Consider the following 22,210-nt stretch of genomic DNA (forward strand, 5'->3'; position numbering starts at 1 on the left):
ATTTCTAGTTGTTCTGTTAGTAACAACAGGTTAGGTTTAGAGATGACTAGTGTGGTAGTGCAGTGTATACCGTTTATGTTTCTTGATGAATGAACAATGAGTCGAAATTATGGTTTCTCTAGAAACACATCTTCCAATGACACTTTCTCTCTCCTTTTTTTTCTGGTCTTAATAGTACTCTGAGACACAAGCCTACAAAAATTGAAAGTACAGAAGAATTACAAGTGAAGTCAAAGTTAATGGGAAAAAAATCTTATTCACACTGAATTTAAATATCTGTAGATTGTAACTATTAGGAAATGAAGATGGAAAAATATTCCATGGAATGTAGGAATGATTGGAAATGATGAAAAGTTAATTTGGTGAATCCACAGCTTCAGTGTGAATGTGTAGTGGTGTGCAGATGCATGCTTTAACAGATTCAGGATAGGCTGAGAAAATTAGTAGTTTTTTCCCTGAACAAAATCAAAAAGATCTAAGAATATTTTAATAACATAGTAACAAAGAATCTCACCTACTGCATTTGATTCTAGAATATTTATTTAATAATAAATTTAATGACGAACTTAATGATATGTTATATTTTAGCATATAGTTCACCTTATAGAAAACATCCCCCCACCTCCTCCTTATACACCCTCTGTCCAAAACGATACCGAACTTTTGATAGAAAATAAAACACAGGCCAATTATAATTATTCAAATCATTTATTTCAATCAATATACTCTCCTTCAGCTTTGATACAGCATTTGGCACAGTCAATTAATTCATTAAGAGTTTTTTATATCAGTTTTTGGGATACTGTTGAGGATCGTGGTTATTGCCACTTGATCGTTTTCAGTAGTGTCGTATCGCTTTCCTTTCATTGGCAAATGAAGTTGGGGGAAGAGAAAGAAATCACAGGGTGCTAAATTAGGTGAATACGGCGAGTGATCCAACACACAAACTTGGTTTTTGCTCAAAAACTATCTCACAATGCTCAAACAACGAGATGCTGTAATCGTGCAAAAGTGACCAGCTGCCTGCATCACGATATACATGCCATACGTGACGAATTCTCGCTATCAATCGCTTCAAAACTTCAAGATAAAACTTGCCATTGACCGTTTGGCCAGGCAGAACGAATTCTTTGTGGATAATGCCCTTGGAATCATAGAAACAAATCAGCATTTCTCTACTTTTGACTTCTCCAAGTGACTTTTTTTCGGATGCCCCTCTTCTGGTGGTCTCCACTCAGCACTTTGTTTCGGGCTCATACTCAAAAACCACGTTTGTCACCAGTAACAATCGTTTCAAGAAAGTTTGAGTCCTTACAGTGTTCAATTCTATACATTTTTGGTCGTCAGTCAACTTGTGGGGAACAAATCGTGAATTCAATTTACGAAGGCCCAAACTCTCTGTCAAAATGTGCACAGTTGATTTTGGAATCCCCAATTCATCTTCAATCAATCTCATGGACGATTTCGGTTTTCTTTGATGAAATCACACACTTTTTGGATATTAACTTCGCTCAGTCCAGTTTTTGGATGGCCCGGCTTTTTGTCATCCTCAAGCATCTCACGACCACTTTCAAATCGCTTAAACCACTCGTAAACTTGAGTACGGGATAAGCATTCATCACTGCATGCTTTTTGAAGCATTTGATGCATTTCGGTAAAACTTTTACCAAAAGTTTAACACAAAAGTCAATGGCAGCTCTCTGTTTGAAACTCATTTTCCAACCATTCGTCATCAATACACACTGTCACTCTTGGCACTATAATTCGGCTTCTAATGAAACAAATGTCAAACAGTTGACACAACACTAATGAAGATTGCAGCTTTTGACAACAAAAAGATACAACAGGAGATGCTACTAGTTTCTTCTATTTAGGAAAAGTCCAGTTTCTTTTTGGACAGAGGGTGCATGTAAACATACATGACTACAAATACAATAATATACTGCATGATACATTATATATATATATCTAGAATGATACAACCTTACTTACTTTAATATCATAGAACAAAATATTCCATTAAAGGAGGAACTAATTCCATGGGCTGTCATCACAGATGAGTCAATATCCAAACAGATTTCTTCTTGATTTAATGCAATTTCTAAGTTTGAAGAAAAAAATTTAGATGAAATTCAAATGCATTTTGAAAATAGGTAGTGTATTCAACATTACTTCATGGCAATTTTCAAATATATATTTTATGTGAAGTAATTAATCTAAAAATAAATTTATGAATTATTATAAAAAAATTAATGAACGTTACATTTCCTTTGCTGCATCTAACAACCTTTTTTTTAAGATTTTATTAATGGATCTCTAAAGTTAGGTTATTGTTTTCAAGCATCCTTCCCAAAATATCTGTTCATGTTCATCTATAATAACTATTATTATTATTATGTGACACCCTCAAGGAATCCGAAGATTCATTGAGGGAGGGAACCTACTCTAAAACTCACAGTTAACACTCCAAGCTGTTCGAATACTAAGTTTTCTAAAAATTTGTTAATTTTTCTTTTGAGCATGATGTATATTTTCATCCTACTCAAAATCAAATTATCATTTTTTATTTCAAATCTCCTGTAAATCTGTGTCTCATGGGAATTTCCAGGAGACAGATTTGATAAGACTTTTATTTATTGTGGATTCTCCATGTTAACTAATCTATTTTCAGAACAGAAATACCCCAAATATTTGAAATTAGCATTGACAATATGTTTTCTTCAAACTTTTGCAAAGCACTGCTAAATGGGTCAAATTCATTTCTTACTGTTCAGAAATTGACTGAAGAGAAATTGACTCCAGTGGAATCAATTTCTCTTTTTTAGTTGCTGCTCATTATAATGACTCAGATTTTTCTACTTCTTCCCTATTTTTTAATAGGAACACAAGCAACTGACACTATCTAATTTCTCATTTTAACTAGGGATATTTGAATATTTGGTTTTGCTTCAGAATTTGGCCAATTTGGTGTGTTTTTCAAATATTCAGATTCAGCCAAATCACTAGAAAGATTCACATTCAGCTACCCAAAGGAGAAAAATTGCTGTTACATGCATCACAACCCACACACACAACCAATTTAGTGTGACAATGAATGCAAAGGCTTGTCATTTGCTACAGGAAATTTCCTTGGTGCTTTTATTTTTATCTACATTAAGTAATCTTAAAAGTTGTTTGTATTATCATTATTAATATTATATTACAACTCCAAGGAGTCTAAGGAATCATCATGGGAGGGAACTCAATCCTATTTATATTATTAATATTAAAATTTGTCTTAAAATACTGAAAAAGAGTAGTGTCAGGAGTGAATAATAATAATAATAATTAAATATTTGGAAGAATCCATTCCGATAATAGGGTAATCAATCTGTCTTCTGGGATGAGTTGTTTATTATTACACATCGGAAAATTAACTTCTCTTTTATGATCAGTTTTTAAAGTGGTAACTATTTTGCTTGTATAACTAATTTTATCTATAAAGCATGTGATTTTGCGTGTTGGCAACCAATTCGTATGTCCTTCATTTCTTTCTCTCCTTCAATGATAACGTCCAAGAATTAATTACATCTCATTCTGAGAAGTTGAGTGATTCCGACCTGCTAAATTTCGATGAACAGCAGGAGGATCCCGAAGAATATGAAGAAAATTTAACCACTGATAGCCAGCCAAGAGATTTCACAGAAACAATTTGAAAATATTTTTCGCACAGTCGAAGTTTTTAAGCAGCAATGCTTAGAAGCTGACCCTGATGAAGAGAGAAACAGTAAAATTTGCAGAAGAGTAGAACAGTCAATAGGGCCATACCGTCGGTTGTATGAAAAAAAGAACAAAATGCCCGGCAAACTACGTTAGCTCAATTCTTTGTTAAGTAGAATAATAAAATTTATATTCTGAATATGTTTCATTGTCTTTCAGCTTCATGGTTTTACTTTAACTAGGCCCTGAGACATACCTTAATTCTTTTATAAAAAAAATTAAGGGTCAAAAAAGAAAGCTGAGGAACAAATTATACATTTTCCCATAGGTTATTACATTCAATTAGTGCGTTTTCGATTAACGCCTGTTTTAAAGAATGCATTAGGCACATATGTAAATACAGCAATCCCACTAATCGGGGGATTGCTGTATTTATATATACAGTAATACCGTGATTCCTAGAAGACCAAGTGATAAACGAAAAGTGTTAACAGGGTCATTTTAACATATAAATAGGGACAGGGGAACACACGACCAAGAATAAAGTTTTACTTTAATTTTTATTTTTATATTAACTTGCAAAATATACATAACACATATACATACGTACACAGAAATACAAAGTTTATTTTTGTGCTATCGAAGGTTTATAGCTCTTCTGAAATTCTTGATTTTTAGTGATGATGTCATCTATTGTCATTTGTCCTTTTCTTTTTCTCTCATTAAGCAATTGTCGGAGATTACTTCTTTTTTTTAAATCTATCGAACCTCTGCTAGCTGCAGAGTTTTCGCTCATGTTTTCTCTCTTTGTTTTTGAATATGATTAAAAATGCTTCTGGCCTTTTCCATGATTATTGCCCGACTTAATGGCATGTTGCTTTTGGTTTCATCGTCAATCCAAATGGAAAGACATTTCTCCATTTCCTCTAAAACATTACTTCTGGATCAGGTTATCTTTTTTGCAGAAGACATTGTGGTTCTGTTTGCTGAACACTTAATTTTGTCCTTGTTTTTTAAAATCATTCGTATAGTAAAAGTAGAGAAATTTAAAGTGGCTCCAATGTCAACTTGACATTCACCTTTTTAAAATTCCCTCATCACCTAATGTCGAGCGAAATGCTTTTTTGTATCAATTTTGTTTTATCATCTTTACACCCACTCATTTTGAATAATTTAAAAAATGATAGTAATGATTAATTTTTAATGAACAAATAGAATTTTTGTTGATTTCCTTGGTCAATAATATCAATGATTACTGAATAAATAACGTTTTAGGCAGCACTCCAAATCATATTGATAGCATGCACACTGTTTCACTGCCAATGAACAACTACATGATGTATGGAAAAAACAAATGCATGGGACAAATGTAGATTTAGGGTTTAGAGGAATTACAGCATTATGATGACTCGTCACCTTTCACTGATTAGTTTGGGTTCAATAGGCTTCAGAAAAAATTGCATTATATCAAATCAGGTTATAATCATCCCTAATTAATTAATCAGGGTAGTGTTAAACAGGGTCTTACTGTACATTTATTTATCCATAATAACACTTAATGGTGTGAGTAACACCAGGAGGAAAAAATACATTTCTTGGACTCACTAATATTTTGCTGTTTTTTTTGTCAGCATCATGAGAGCACAGTGAAACTGTGACACGCATACTGCACTAAACCAAGTAATCGTAGAAGTGGCATTCTCTGTGTGTCAGATAACTACGAAGTTAATTCGGAGAAGTCCAGTTATTAGGTCTTAAAATGATAGTCTCTCAGATCTGTGGTAAATTAATGCAACCATATTTGTTGGGGTTAGGAGAGTGCTTCATAGCTGATGCTCATTCTAAGAATAGCCTCTTAATGTGCAGTGATGATGCTGGGTAGAAGACTAGAGAAATATTGGTGAGCTTGATAAATGTGTTTTTGACTTTTGGTGTTAGTTGTACTGCTAAGCTTTATTATGGATAATGAGCACACCTCCTTTCTGTATGAATAAATTTATTTAGTTGACTTTCTACAATACCAGGTTTACTAAAGCTGTTGTCTATTTCCATATTTAATTTGCCTTCTTCATGAAAAATTTTGCCTAAATACCTTAAATGTTTTACTTATTCTATAGATTTGCCATTCAGATTACAATTTTCAGTGTCTCTGCACATTTTCAGTCTTTGTCTTTTGCAGTAATTCAAGTTAGGTTTGGGAATCCTGTAGACTTGTACTGGATTTTGCTGGCCTGGTTGGCTGAGTGGTTGGCATATCTGCTCTCCAGCCGGGGGGCTGTGGGTTTGAGTCCCGCCGTGGGCATGAATGTTTATGATTGTATGTGAGGGTACTGGTGGTGGTGGACAGTAGATGATGAGGTTTGTGGATGAGAATGAGTGGTGGAGACGGAGAGTTATGGAGTGGGTGGTCTCCCTCGATGAGCCTTGAACTCCCTGGAGGTGTAAAATAATAATAATAATTATTATTATTACATAACACTGCCAGAAGTCAAAGGACTCATCGAGGGGGGGGGGTGGTACCTGCTCTACAACTCTCCGTCTCCTAACTAACCGCAACTATCTTCATCATCTACACCAGTGCTTCCCAAACTTCTGGATGTCAGGGCCCCCTTTGCAAAAATTAAAATATTTCACGGTCCCCCTCGAAATAAATCGTAATTGAGATATATTATTATTATATTTATTGTATTTATATTCAATACAAAACATACACAGCGAATATTGCAAAAATCAAATGCATATATTACATTTTTTGCCTCTTACCGTTTGGTTCTGAAGACTATACGGTCTGTTCTGGTAAAATATGAAATACTGTCCTTTTTTTTTAGTCTGTTTCTGCTTCTTCTGATTGTTCACGGGATTTTTTTTTTATTTTTTATCAACCACTTATCGATCTCGGGGTTAAATTTTTTAACGTAGAATAGATAAAATAATATCACCACTTACCAATACTGGCACACCACAGACTGATAACATGAAATTAGTGAATATTACCTGAATACGGGAATCCCCAGACCAGGAACATTTTTCACTTTTGTGACTTTTCTCCTTTTACGGTAATTAAGCCTAACATGAAACAGACAGCAAAGGCAGTCTGTTTATTAAAACGTGCTTATGATTGGTGCGGTATTAACAAAAGATCGCGCAACCGAAAGATAAAAGCATAGCTGACAATTGAGTTGAAATGCTAACTCTCTTCAACCGAATTCCATATGTGAAACTGCCATAACATTTAATATATATATATATATTACTTAGTTTTAACACTTTTACGAATTTTAACACGTTCGGTTGAATTTTATTGCTGCCTTGGGAAATCGAACTCACACATATCTAATTAATAACAATAGTTTTTAGTTAGATACTGTGTTTGCCCATGCAACATATGGTTTTGTTTCAGTCTATACAGCATAGTTTCTGTATGAGGGGACATGTGATTCATTAATTAGTGTGTTTTTATCCCAGTTGTCTCTAATTGCACTATTTGTTGAGAAATATATTACACAGACTCCTCGTACCTTATTCACTGGCATAATAAAAGTACTTATTTTTATTGCCTCTGCAGTATAGTGGCTCTTAGGGAGGGCGTGTTGTTTACCACTGCAAGCGAGTTACTATATCCCCACATGAACTTGTTTAAGCTTTTTTTCATGTGTGAAGTATATGCGAAACTTTTATTGGTAACAGAAAACTAGCTCGGATGACAGTGATAATATAAAACGAGTTTTGATATGTATATAAAGTCAATATCAACAGTCCCTGATTACGAACGCATTATGAAAGGGACAGAAAGATTTGGAACTGCCCTGGAGAACATTCGAAGTAAATACAATTAACCACTGCTTTGAAATGAAACATATGAATAAGCAATATTTACTAATATTCGTTAAGCGCCGAAATACGCAGGAAGCAAAGTTTGTGAACCAACACCAATGTGTGAATTTTTCTATTAAAATATAAAAAATAACAAAAAAGAAATAATAAAAGTTAAATACGTTTCTTTTAAAATAAAAAAAAATATACTTAGTCTTAAAACATTTTAAATTTGTTTTCATTATTTCAGGGTCCCCCCTCAACAAAACCTATGGCCCCAAGGGGGGCCGTGGCCCATAGTTTGGGAAGTGCTGATCTACATCAATGGCATCTACCGCTGACAACCACCACTAGTATTTTCACAGACAGGCATCCATGCCCGCGGCAGGATTCGGATCCACAGATTTTGGTTGGATGGCAGATACGCTAACCACTCAGCCAATCAGACCGGCAAAAAAAAAAAAAAAAATGGTTCGGATGGCGTAGCTGCCATTCTGTTGGCCACCCCGTGGCACGAGCGAAGCAAACCGGTTATGCGACTGCCCACGTACCACACATTCCTTCCCCCTACGGCTCAAGGTGACCAATCACAGTGCTGCAGTTGGCGTTGAAGGGTGTTGGGGTTCTCCACATCTGCTCGCATGAGTTCGATTAATATAAAAGAATAAAATCATAATGTAATATTGTTCTAATTTTGTTGTTAGGTTTTGGAGACGGAGAGTTATGGAGTGGGTGGTCTCCCTCGATGAGCCTTGAACTCCCTGGAGGTGTAAAATAATAATAATTATTATTATTATTACATAACACTGCCAGAAGTCAAAGGACTCATCGAGGGGGGGTACCTGCTCTACAACTCTCCATCTCCACTAACCGCAACTATCTTCATCATCTACACCAATGGCATCTACCGCTGACAACCACCACTAGTATTTTCACAGACAGGCATCCATGCCCGCGGCGGGATTCCGCGTTACTTTCCTTTATAATGTGATCCATATAGATCAGCATTTCTCAACCTTTCTAAGGCCAAGGAACAGTAAAATGCTGAAAACAATTCTACAGACCACTAAGTTACAGAGTTACAGCTGCGGGAGGGGGCGATCCGCCATGGGTGACACTTTTTTGGCATTTAAGAAATCTTGCTTTATTGTCTATAAAACAGCAACTGAGTGATGAAATAGACTTCAACAATGTCATTGACGATTTTGCAAACAGAAAAGCAAGAAAAATAACATTTTAGAATGTTGGAATTAAAGTTTTACTTCAAAAATAAACATACTGTTTTTAATTTATTTCCCTATAAGTCATTTTGACTTTTTGTAATTTTTTTAAAAACCTAAGTAGGAATTACCCACATTTCAGAAAAACTCTGCCATTTATAACATAATAAATCTAAAAGCATGTTTTGAATACATATAGAAACATAATTAATTAAATTGGAAGTAAACGACTAAAAGTGTATCATCATTGAACAAAGTTTTAATTTTTATTAAATAAATAAATAATATGATCTAATTATGTTACTTGTGAGGAATTATGTGAGGAAATGAAGAGATATCAGTGGGATACTAGGATTGGCAGAGATGAGATGGACATCATCTGGAGAGATCAATGGATGTGAAGTAATATGGTCAGGACATACACCATGCACGAAGCAGGAGTTGGCTTCCTTCTTAGCAAAAGAGCTCGAAAGGCACTGTTAGGCTACAAACCAGTTAATGAACGAATCATAGTAGCAAGATTTCAGGCATAGCCATTCAACATATCAATAGTCCAGGTATATGCACTCACATCTGACAGCACAGATGAGGATATTGACTTATTCTACAAAGATCTGACAGAGACAATAGAAACAATACCAAAGCAAGATGTGCTAATTATTGAAGGAGATTGGAATGCCAAAGTTGGAATAGATAATGATGATTGGGAAAGAGTCATGGGAAAATATGGTTTTGGAGAAAGAAATGAACAAGGTGAAAAATTGTTAGAATTTGCTGTGGACCACGAGATGGTGATCTGTAACACAAGATTCCAACAAAAGGAGTGTAGAAAATGGACGTGGTGATCAAATGATGGGAAAACCAAAAATATGATTGATATGATTATGATTAAAAGAAGATGGATAACATCATTACAGCAATGTCGAACTTTTCAAGGAGCGGATATAGACTCGGACCATAGTTTAGTGATTGCAAACATCAAGTTGAAATTAAAAAGAAATATACACCCCAACATCAAAATAGAAGAGATACAGCACAAATAAGTGAAGCAGAAATAGGAAGAAGGTACAGAACAGTGTTAGAAGAGAAACTTAAAAGTGTGGAGAAAGAAAAAAACTCGAATTTAAGAGTGAAAAGAGTAATGAAGGCGAGAGAAGATGCAGTTGAAAAAACAGTACCAGAAGAAGAGAAGATCAAGAAGAAATGGATTACACAAGAAACACGGAAGTTAGTACAGGAGAAAAGAATGTTGAAGATAAGAAGGGATACATCAGAACAAATAGAAGAGCAATATAGAAAAAAGTGTAATGAAGTGAAAAAAGCAGTCAGAATGGATAAGATGAAATGGTTAGAAGCCCAGTGCAACAATATAGAACAGTACTATGGAGAGCATAAAACAAGGGAGGTATACAAAATTATCAAAACCATTAATAGAAAGTGGCAACCAAAACAGACCACAATTAAAGATGAAAAAGGCAAAGTATTGATGAATAAAGAAAAAATTGTACAGCAGTGAACAAGATACTGTAGCAAGTTATATGAAGAAAAACTAGATTCAGATAGCATTGGGAAACTGACTGAAGAATTGAAGCAGATATCACCACCAGGTAATGAGCATGATATGGACATTTTAAGAGGAGAGGTAGAATAGGATGGCTAAAACACAATATGAGACCTGGTAACGATAACATTACTGGAGAAATTAATAAATATGGTGGTGAAAGTATGGTTACAGAAATGCACCAACTATGTAATATGGTATGGAAAGAAGGGAAAATGCCAGAGGAGTGGGTGAAATCAATATTAGTGACATTATTCAAGAAAGGAAATAAGCTAGAATGTAAAAATTATGGAAGAACACAATTGGAAGCATACCTTGCAGACGAGCAAGCAGGATTTAGGAAGGATAGAACTACAATTCAACAGATTTTGACAATGAGGTTAATAGCAGAGAAAGCTAGAAGAAAAAACAAAAACATATATACTTGCTTTGTTGATTTTCAGAAAGCATTTGACAGTATTGACCAGAAAGTGACATTAGCAGTTCTGGAATCCTATGGAATTGATAAAAAAACTAACAGTTATATTAAAAGATGTTTATCAGAATGCAGTTGCAGCAGTTAGAATAGGTGATGATTTGGGGAAATGGTTTAAAACAAGCAGAGGTACTAGACAGGGAGACTCAATATCACCAAGCATTTTCATCACACATTTAGAAAAAGCAATGGACAAATTGAAGGAAGATGCCAAAGGAATATCTGTACACGGAATGAGAATTAACAATCTGAGATTTGCAGATGACATTGCTATTATTGAAGAAGACGAAAGAGAACTACAAAAAACACTGAAACTGTTAAATGAGGAAGGGAAGAGATTTGGACTTGTTATGAAATTGGAAAAAACAAAGACAATGGTATTTGGTGAGAACAACATGAAACAAAAGATACAAGTGGATGGAACTGATATAGAAAATGTAGATCAATTAACATATTTGGGAAGTAAACTGAGATATGACTTGGACTGTAAAAAAGAAATAAAGATCAGGATTGCAAAGGGAAGAACAAATCTGAAGGCCATGGATAACATCTGGAAAAGTAAAGTGATCAGTCAGTCTGCAAACAAAACTAAGAGTACTGGAAACATGCATCTTCAGCGGTGTACTGTATGGATCTGAAACGTGGGTAATAAATAAGGAATCAAGAAAAAGAATTTTGGCATTTGAAAGAACTTGTTATAGGAAGATTCTAAGAATAGAATGGGTACAGAAAATCACCAATGAAGAGCTCTATCAGAAGATACAACCAAAACAGAATCTAATGCAGAAGATTATAAAATGGAAGTTGCAATTATTTGGACACATCTGTAGAATGAGTGAGGACCGGAAGATAAAGACATTCATGTTTGGTATTATGGATGGTGTGAACAGAAGAGGCAGACCATACAGAGAATGGATAGACGATACAAAGGACTGGTGTGGAATGGATGTACAAAAACTGCAACACTGTGCACTGGACAAAGAAAGGTGGAAGAAGAAGATAGTGAAACAGGCATCACACATCAATGGGCAGTGAGCCCATGGTTCGTGATGGTGAATTATGTTACTACTTAGTTCTAATGAGATGGTTAAGCTTCTCGGGCCTAGCAGAGCTGCTAAATATCTGCTCAATATTGGTCAAATTCAGTTGAAGATTGGCACACACAAAGACAATTTCTGTATTTAGTTTTTATTTGAGGGAGCGATGAAAGTCCTTTCTCACAAAGATAGGGTGTAGAGAACTGCATGACAATTTTCAATGCTTCTTCAGATAATTCGGGAAATTCACTTCTCACTTAAGGCGAGATTCAAAATCGAGCCAAACCAAGATCACGGAATTGCATTTTAAGTCCACTGTCACTTGAAAGCTCAATTAACTGTTCTTTTTTCGATAATAAAAGGTCAATCTCATGATTGCAAGCCTGAAATGAATTGCAAACCCACAGAAATTTCTTATAAAAGTTATTCGGAAAATATGTTTCAAAATTCCGTTTCAGATTTTTGACCCTTTCCAGAAACTCAGAGTCAACAAACATATCATTTTCCACTAAAAAGGATTCCAATGTTGGAAAATGTGCAAATTGTCTGTCTTTTATATAATTAATCCATAAAACTAGTTTTTTCTCGAATGCCTTTATTTTGTCGTAGGCATCAAGAACAGTTAATGAATTTCCCTGAAGGGAGAGATTTAGTTCATTTAATTTCAAAAAAATGCCTGAAAGATAGGATAGTGTTGATAACCATGCTTCGTCAACAAGGAGAGATGCAAAATCAAAATTACGTTAATTTGCAAATAATCAAATTTCGTGCCTTAATTGAAATAACCTTGTTAGTACTTTGCCCCTGGAAAGCCAGTGAATTTCAGAATGATGAACAATAGTGGAGATATTGTGTACCCTTGTGTCACTCTGATTTCTATCAGATCATCTTCTTGCACCTGCTTCAGTTAAAACAAGAAGTTATATTCTTGATGTATATGTAGGTTTCTGTGGTTAAGAAGTTCAGTAGATAGTTTTCAGTATTGAGACCACATTGTATGTAATTATTGTACGTAATATAAAGAGTTTATTAAAAATAAACAGATTGAAACCCGACAAGTTTCGTGCATCGTAAGACTTGCATCATCAGAGGGTAATGGTGCAGAGGGGTTTTACACAGCAAAGGCCTATTAATGATTAATTACACATATTAGATATTTTTATTGTTAGATGTTACACATATTTTTTGGGGTGCTTAAGGATCAAAGCTGTATAACTGAGACGAGACCTCCACATAGCTTTTAAAGGAATGCAGAGAACCGACCAGGGCTTCTGAACTAATGTCCAATCCTCACATTCTCATGGTGCACCCTGTTGGATATCTATCTGGATACTAAACGAATGAGGATGGGCTTGCAATTTGGGATTTAGCCGACCAAATTGTATTCTTATTGGCTTAAACCAATATACAAAATGATGGTACAATATGACAAAAATTCATGCCGGCTAGGGCGTCGCCAGGTTAAACAAGGCTCCGTTGTTTTCGCCAGGGAACCAGGGCGAACAGCGAAAAGTCAGATACTGGAATAAATTTGAAAGCACACCCCAACTCAACAACACCAGAATTAAAGATCGGTACTATCAACATAAGAAGCCTGAATGGCAAAGAAATGGAGCTAGCTGAGGAATTAGATAAGTACCAGATCAACATAATAGGGGTGACTGAAACATAAAAGACAAAAACTTGTCATATCTTTCTGAGCAATAAATACAAAATGTTATATTCAGGCAATGACAATCAAGGAAAGGAAGGAGTAGCCATAGTATTCAACACAAAATATGAGCCTAATCATCTTGAATGGCAGGCAGTCTCAAGTAGAGTAATATGGGCAAATATGAGAATGGGGAACTGGACAATGAGACTTGTTTGTGCCAATGGTCCCACAGAAGGTTCTACTAAGGTAGAAGTGGAGAAATTTTTTGATACTTTAGAGAAAGCATCTGACACAATGAAAAATTAAAAGTTGGTCCTTCTTGGGGATCTAAATACAGAGTAGGAAATGATTGTCAGACTTACAAAAATATTTTGGGAAAATTTGGAGAAAAGAAAAAGCTAATAATAATGGCAAATACCTGTTGGATTCATGCTCAGGACATGGAGTGGTTATTACTAACACAATATTCCAACATGAAAATGTGCTCAAATTCACATGGAGAGAAGAAGCAAGGAATAAGAAAAGTCAAATTGACTATGTTATTGTTGATAGTGGTCTTTTCTCCCTAGTGCAGGACACCAGAGTGTGCAGAGGATTGGAAATTGGAAGTGATCACTATTTCGTCTTGAGAAGGATAAAATTGAATTTCATATTGAAAATAATAACATGTAAGAAAGTTTTAAAGGAAATAAAAGTTGAGCAGCTCTCAGATGTGAACTGTAAACTAAAATACACAAAGATTATTGAAAAAAAATGAAAGAGTTTGAGAACAGGAACCAAACCTTGGAGATTCAGTGGCAAGCCTTGAAGAAAACCCTGATTGAGTCAGCCAGAGAGGCATGTGGTGAGGTTGTCTGCAAGGATAGAAAAATCAGAACTCCATGGAAAGATAAAGAGGCAGTCAAGGAAAAGAAGAAAGCATATCAAAAGTTCTTGGCAAATAAGTCAGCTTGTGCTTTTAGAGAATACAGAGACAAATGTAAGAAAGCTAAACACTGTGTAAAACTAGCTAAACAAAAGTCATGGGAGGACTTTGGCAAGAACATAGAAAATAAATATCAAGAAGGTGGGAAAATATTCTGGAGGTTGTCGAAGTAGCTTAAAAATGGAGGATAGAGTGCTGTTAAAGGAGTTAGAGATGATAAAGGTGACATGAAAATGGGAGAAAAAGATATCCTTGAAGTATGGCGTAATTACTTTGAAAAATTGCTAAATGAAACAAGCAGTGATAGCACAGTGGTAAAAAACACTCAACAGGCATAAGTCAGGAATACATATTCATACTTGAAGTAGAAAAAGCCATCAAAGGCTTGAAATGTGGAAAGGCAGTAGGAGTAGATGAAATTCAACCAGAAATGCTGAAATATGGTGGTATAAAAGTCTTACAATGGCTGAACTGCATAGTTCAGAAAACCTGGACAGTGGCACGAATTCCCGATGATTGGAGTAGAGCTCTCATAGTACCCATATATAAAAAGGGAAATAAAACTGAATGTGAGAATTACAGAGGTATTTCCCTACTGAGTGTTCCTGGCACAATTGCGAAGAAACAGTTGAGAAGAATTGTGGAAGAAAAGCTTGGTGAAGAACAAGCTGGATTCAGGCCAAATAGAGGCTGTCAGGATCAGATCTTCACTTTACAACAAATAGTTGAGAAATCATGGAAATATAACAAAGATCTGTATTTAAGTTTTGTATATCTGGAAATGGCATGTGACAAGGTGCCAAGAGAGAAGCTGTTCAGTACGCTACAGTTATATGGTGTGAATGGGGCATTATATCAAGCAATACTTAGCAATAGCGCCTCCGTAGCGCAATTGGAAGAACGACGGTACATTGCGCCCTTCGATTGGAATAGGCCTAAGTTCGATTCTCGTCGCGACGGGAGGAATCTCTATCTGGTCGATTTCAATCGATGGTGAGTTAGCCGATCTCATACGGAGGTAGCAGGGTTTTTTCTCCAGGAAACTCGGGTTTTTCATCCCGCATACAGACAAATCGGCCCTTCAGAACACACGCAATTTACAGACAAAAATTACTAGTTGTAGTAGTGTTGGAGGTGGGCGGTAGATGGCGTTGATTCGTAGTAGAGGTAAGATGTAGAGACAGTTGAAGATGTCCTCCCGCGATGAGTCTTCGGACTCCTTGGAGGTATCAGGAATAATAATAATAATAATAATACTTAGTCTTTATGTGAGTTCTAAGTCAGCAGTTAGAATTGAAGGAAGTACAGGAAGATGGTTTAATGTTAAATCTGGAGTGAGCAAGGATGTACATTATCCCCTCTGTTATTCATTATCTATATGGACCACATTATGAAGGAAAGTGGTATTAAACATGATATCAAAATTGGAGATGTTAATGTCAGCTCTTTTCTTTATGCGGATGATGTTATACTTCTAAATAAATCCGCTACAAGTTTGCAAGATCCCATGCCTAAATCGAATAACTGTTGTAATGGATATGGTATGCAGGTCAGCAATAAAAAGACAATCATCATCATCATCAAATTCCTGTCATGTACCCTCAAGGGGTGTACAGGATATGACAGTACTACATTAAAAATTACATCATTACTAACTTCCTATCTACAATTTTCCTCCAAATCAGTCTGTTACTTGTCAAGACTCCAACATTATCAGATCTTATATTTCTATCGTCTAAGGCACTTTGTACCGTATCAATCCACCTATATCTTGGTCTTCCTCTGGGTCGTTTTCCTGCCAACCTGGCAGAGAACACTTGTTTTGCTAATCTTTCCTCTCCCATTCTATTTAAGTGACCATACCATCTGAGATTAGCTCTGCTAACGCATTCCTGGATGCTGACAATGTCAAGTTCTTTCCTAATATCCTCATTTTTAACATGATATTGCCATTGATGCCATCTGTTCACGCCTCTAATCTTTCTCAGGACTCTCATATCTGCGGTCTCTAGTCTTTGGTCAAGTGTTTTACTTCTGACCCAGCTCTCAGATCCATAAGTTAAAATTGGTTTGAACACAGTCTTGTATACAGCTAATTTAGTGTTCCGACTAATTTCTTTCTTATTCCATATGAATTTATTCAATTGACTTCCCACGATACCAGCTTTGCTGATTCTGTTGTCTATTTCTATATTTAGTTTACCATCTTCAGTAAAAATTGTGCCTAAGTAGCTGAAATGTTTTACTTGTTCCACAGGTTCTCCATTCACAACACAGTTGACATTTTCAATGATTCTGCCTATTTTCATTGTCTTTGTCTTTTTATTGCTGACCTTCATACCATATCTATTACAACAGCTGTTCAATTTAGTCAGAGAATCTTGCAGACTTGTAGCGGATTTATTTAGAAGTATAACATCATCCGCATAAAGCAAAGAGCTGACATTAACATCTCCAATTTTGATATCAGGTTTAATACCACATTCCTTCATAATGTGATCCATATAGATAATGAATAACAGAGGGGATAATGTACATCCTTGTCTCACACCAGATTTAACATTAAACCATCTTCCTGTACTTCCTTCAATTCTAACTGCTGACTCACAACTCAAATAAAGACTAAGTATTGCTTGATATAATGCCCCATTGACACCATATAACTGCAGCGTATTGAATAGCTTCTCTCTTGGCACCTTGTCATATGCCTTTTCCAAATCGACAAAACTTAAATACAGATCTTTGTTATATTCCCATGCTTTCTCGACTATTTGTCGTAAAGTGAAGATCTGATCCTGACAGCCTCTATTTGGCCTGAATCCAGCTTGTTCTTCACCAAGCTTTTCTTCCACAATTCTTCTCAACCGTTTCTCAAGTATACTTGCATAGATCTTGCCAGGAACACTCAGTAGGGAAATACCTCTGTAATTCTCACATTCAGTTTTATTTCCCTTTTTATATATGGGTACTATGAGAGCTCTACTCCAATCATCGGGAATTCGTCCCTCTGTCCAGGCTTTCTGAACTATGCAGTGCAGCCACTGTAAGACTCTTATACCACCATACTTCAGCATTTCTGGTCGAATATCATCTACTCCTGCTGCCTTTCCACATTTCAAGCCTTTGATGGCTTTTTCTACTTCAAGTATGGATATGTATTCCTGACTGCATGCCTGGTCAGTGTTTTTTACCACTGTGCTGTCATCTCTGCTTGTTTCATTTAGCAGTTTTTCAAAGTAATTACTCCATACTTCAAGGATATCTTTTTCTCCTGTTTTCATTTCACCTTTATCATCTCTAATTCCTTTTACAGCACTCTTTCCTCCATTCCTAAGCTTCTTCAACAACCTCCAGAATATTTTGCCACCTTCTTGATATTTATTTTCTATATTCTTGCCAAAGTCCTCCCATGACTTTTGTTTAGCTAGTTTTACACACTGTTTAGCTTTCTTACATTTGTCTCTGTATTCTGTAAGAGTAAAAGCTGACTTATTTGCCAGGAACTTTTGATATGCTTTCTTCTTTTCCTTCACTGCCTCTTCAACTTCCTGTGTCCACCAGGGAGTTCTGATTTTTTTATCTTTGCACACAACCTCACCACATGCCTCTCTGGCAGAATCAATCAATGTTTCCTTCAGAGTTTGCCACTGAATCTCCAAGGTTTGATTCCTGTTCTCAAACTCTTTCATTTTCTTTTCAATAATATTTCTGTATTTTAGTCTACAGTTTACATCTGAGAGCTGCTCAACTTTTATTCGCTTTAAAACTTTCTTACATGTTATTCTTTTCAATATGAAATTCAATTTTATCCTGCTCAAGACTAAATAGTGATCACTTCCAATTTCAAATCCTCTGTACACTCTGGTGTCCTGCACCAGGGAGAAAACATCACTATCAACAATAACATAGTCAATGAGACTTTTCTTATTCCTAGCCTCTTCTCTCCATGTGAATTTGTGCACATTTTTATGTTGGAACATGGTGTTAGTAATAACCAGTCCATGTCCTGAGCAGAAATCCAACAGATATTTGCCATTATTATTAGCTTTGCTCTTTTCTCCAAATTTTCCCAAAATATTTTTGTATGTCTCACAATCATTTCCTACTCTACTATTTAGATCCCCAACAAGGACCAACTTTTCTTTTTTCATTGTGTCAGTTGCTTTTTCTAAAGCCTCAAAAAATTCCTCCACTTCTACCTTAGTAGAACCTTCTGTGGGACCATAGGCACAAATAAGTCTCATTGTCCAGTTCCCCATTCTCATATTTGCCCACATTACTCTACTTGAGACTGACTGCCATTCAAGAAGATTAGCCTCGTATTTTGTGTTGAATACTATGGCTACTCCTTCTTTTCCTTGATTGTTATTGCCTGATAAAAAGACGAAGACAATGAAAATAGGTAGAATCGCTGAAAATGTCAACTGCGTTGTGAACGGAGAACCTGTGGAACAAGTAAAACATTTCAGCTACTTAGGCACGATTTTTAGTGAAGATGGTAAATTAAATATGGAAATAGATAACAGAATCAACAAAGCTGGTATGGTAAGAAGTCAACTGAATAAATTTATATGGAAGAAGAGAGAAATTAGTCAGAACACTAAATTCGCTGTATACAAGACAGTGTTCAAACCAGTTTTAACTTATGGATCTGAGAGCTGGGTCAGAAGTAAAACACTTGATCAAAAGCTAGAGACTGCAGATATGAAAGTCCTGAGAAAGGTTAGAAGTCTGAACAGATGGCATCAATGGCAATATCAAATTAAAAACGAGGATATTAGGAAAGAACTTTACATTGTCAATATCCAGGAATGCGTTAGCAGAGCTAATCTCAGGTGGTATGGTCACTTAAACAGAATGGGCGAAGAAAGATTAGCAAAACAAGTGTTCTCTGCCAGGTTGGCAGGAAAATGACCCAGAGGAAGACCAAGATATAGGTGGATTGATATGGTACAAAGTGTCTTAGGCGATAGAAATATAAGATCTGATAATATTGGAGTCTTGACAAGTAACAGACTGATTTGGTGGAAAATTGTACATAGGAAGTTAGTAATGATGTAAATATTTAGCCTAAACCCAGCTTGTTCTCCAAGCTTTTCCTCCTCAATTTTTTTAGCCGTTTCTCAAGAACACTTGCATAAATATTACCAGAAACACTGAGTAGGGAAATTCCTCTAATTCTCACATTTGCTTTTATTACCCTTTTTTAATATATGGATACTACTGTGAGTTCTACTCCAATTATCAGGAATTTGACCAGACCTTCTGAATTATACAGTGTAGCCACTGTAAAGTTTTTATACCTCCATATTTGAGCATTTCTGATTGAATGTTATCTACTCCAGCTGCATTTCCACATGTTAGGTTTTTGATACCTTTTTTTACTTCAAGTATTGATATGTAATCCTGATTGAATTTCTGATAATTGGAATCACCTGAATAAAGTAAAACACTTTACCTTACTTGACAGATGCATGATAGTAGAAAACACAAGCAGTGTTTTCTACTATCATGCTGACACTGCTTGTTTCATTTATCAGTCTTTCAAAGTAATCACTCCAGACATTTTGAATATCTTTATCTCCAATTTTATATCGCCTTTATCATCTCTGATTCCTTTTACAATACTTTTCTGCATTTCTAAGTTTTTTCAATAGCCTCTAGAATATTTTGCCACCTTCTGGATATTTATTTTCTATGTTCCAATCAAATGCTTCACTTTATTACATTTTGTACTGTACTTTGACTTCCTAAGTCCACCATGGAGTTCTGATTTTTCTATCCTTGTACACCGCTTCACTACATGCCTCTCTTGCTGAATCAATGTTTTCTTTAGAGTTTGTCACCGAATCATCAAGGTTTGTTCTTGTTTTCAATCTCTTTCATTGTTTTTCTTGAATAATGTTTGCATATTTGAATTCACAGTGCACCTGTGACAGATGCTCAACTGTGATCCATTTTAAAACTTTCTTACACTCTTTTCTTTTCAATATGAAGTTTAATTTTATCCTTCTGTTCTGAAACAGTGGGAAAACATCATCACTATCAACAATAACATAGTCAAACATTTCTTATTTTTGCATCTTCTTTCTCTCTGTGTAGATTTGTGCATAGTTTTATGTCAGAACATGGTGTTAGTAATAACTAATTCATGTTCTGTACAGAAATCCAGCAGCTACTTATCGGATTTGCTCTTTTCTCCAAATATTTCTATATCTCAGGTAATCATTTTCTACTCTCCTATTTAGATCTCCAATGATGATCAACTTTTCCTTTTTCATTGTGTTAGCTGTATTCTCTAATGTATCAAAAAATTCCTCAACTTCTTCCTTAGTGGAACCACATGCACAAACAAGTCTCAATCTCCAGTTCCCAATTCTGATATCTGCCCTCAATATTCTACTTGATATTGCTTCTCATTCTAGAAAATTATCCTCATATTTTCTGTTATATACTATAGATACAACTCTTTTCACCGATTATTATTGCCTGAATATAACATCTTGTATTTCTTGTTTAGAAAGATCTCACCTGTTTTTGTCTTCTTCATTTCAGTAACCTATTATATCAATCAGGTACTTATCAAATTCTTCTGCTAGTTCCATTTCCTTTCCATTGATGCTGATTATGCTGATAATGCCAATCTTGAACTCTGCTGATGTTGAATTGGAATTTGTTCCAGTAGCTGACTTTTTGCTGTTCACTCTGGTTCCCTGAAAAAAACAGCAGGAGTCTTGATTAATCAAGAGGTGCCCCAGGCAGCTTGAAATTCTGTATGTTACACCATCATTTTGCATTATGGTTTAAGCCAACAAGCATACATTTTGGTCAGCTAAATCACAAAGTACCAGCCCATCCTCATTTGTTTATTAACCAGGTAGATACCTAACACGGTGCACCATGAGAATGTGGGAAGTGGACATTAGGTTAGAAGCACTAGTTGGTTTTGTACACTTTTTAAAAAGGCTATATGGATATGTCCTCCCAATTATCTAGCTCTGACCCTTACACAACACATCTACAAGTATATACTTTACAGTGGAATTTGAGATTTAACTGAGAAATTTTACACAGAATTATTCTTATTTTTTTTTAAAATTATTCTAGTTATTTGTGTTTTTCTTTACTTTTACCCTATTATTTTCCTATGCATTCGGTGTTTGATTGACATTTTCTTTGAGATTCCTGAAAAATGAATCTTTGTCACTGTGAATACCTTATGCTGCTTGCAAGAGTATTTATGATCATTTCAAATATTTTAAGTGGCAAAATATCTTAAATTTGGCTTATTCTTTTATAGTCAACTATTTAGACTTAAGTGCTAGTTTGAACTCATTATGGAGTTTAATGGAATAATTAGACAAAAAATAATTAAACAACATGTTTAATCATCTTATATTTCATCTCAGTCACTGAAACATCATCAGGGAAACAATATTAAAATTGCCAAAACACATGCACTTTTATGGTAAACAATCTAGCAGTGTAATATTATGCTGCTGCTGCAGGATGCAGATGGAAGCTTCCCTAAATTTGAGAAGTACAGCAGTAAAGTGGTTTCGGCAGGCAGGTGACCTGCCTGCCAAAACCACATAGATTGAAATCTGCCTGGTAACATTTCAGGAGGCTTCCTCATCAGCTGGTAAATAACCCTGCTGATTATTTTGTGAGATTGTACCTGGATTAAATCAGAGTATAGCAGCTTTCAAGTGGCATTGTCTGAGCATTCTTAGTCTGAACATTCAATGTGTAGGAGTAGTGACCCAAGTTCTTCATTGCCAATTATATGCCCCCACTCTTTAAATTTCTCCATTTTTTACTTGCAA

At 35.5% G+C, this 22,210-nt stretch overlaps 1 protein-coding gene across 4 annotated transcripts in view; it reads right to left on the bottom strand.

Moving 5' to 3' along the window:
• Positions 1-22,210, bottom strand: part of LOC150105280 (general transcription factor 3C polypeptide 4-like) — a 267,680-nt gene that overhangs the window by 82,833 nt on the left and 162,637 nt on the right. For all 4 annotated transcript variants that reach the window (XM_090394058.1, XM_090394057.1, XM_090394059.1 and 1 more), the window contains exon 10: positions 1,993-2,101. In XM_090394058.1, the coding sequence (XP_090250184.1) occupies positions 1,993-2,101 (109 nt within the window). The remainder of the gene's footprint in view (positions 1-1,992; positions 2,102-22,210) is intronic.

Source organism: Typopeltis vanoorti, chromosome 6 (genome assembly GCF_054136105.1).
Source record: "Typopeltis vanoorti isolate ZY-2024b chromosome 6, IOZ_Tvanoo_1.0, whole genome shotgun sequence".
NCBI lineage: Eukaryota > Metazoa > Arthropoda > Arachnida > Uropygi > Thelyphonidae > Typopeltis > Typopeltis vanoorti.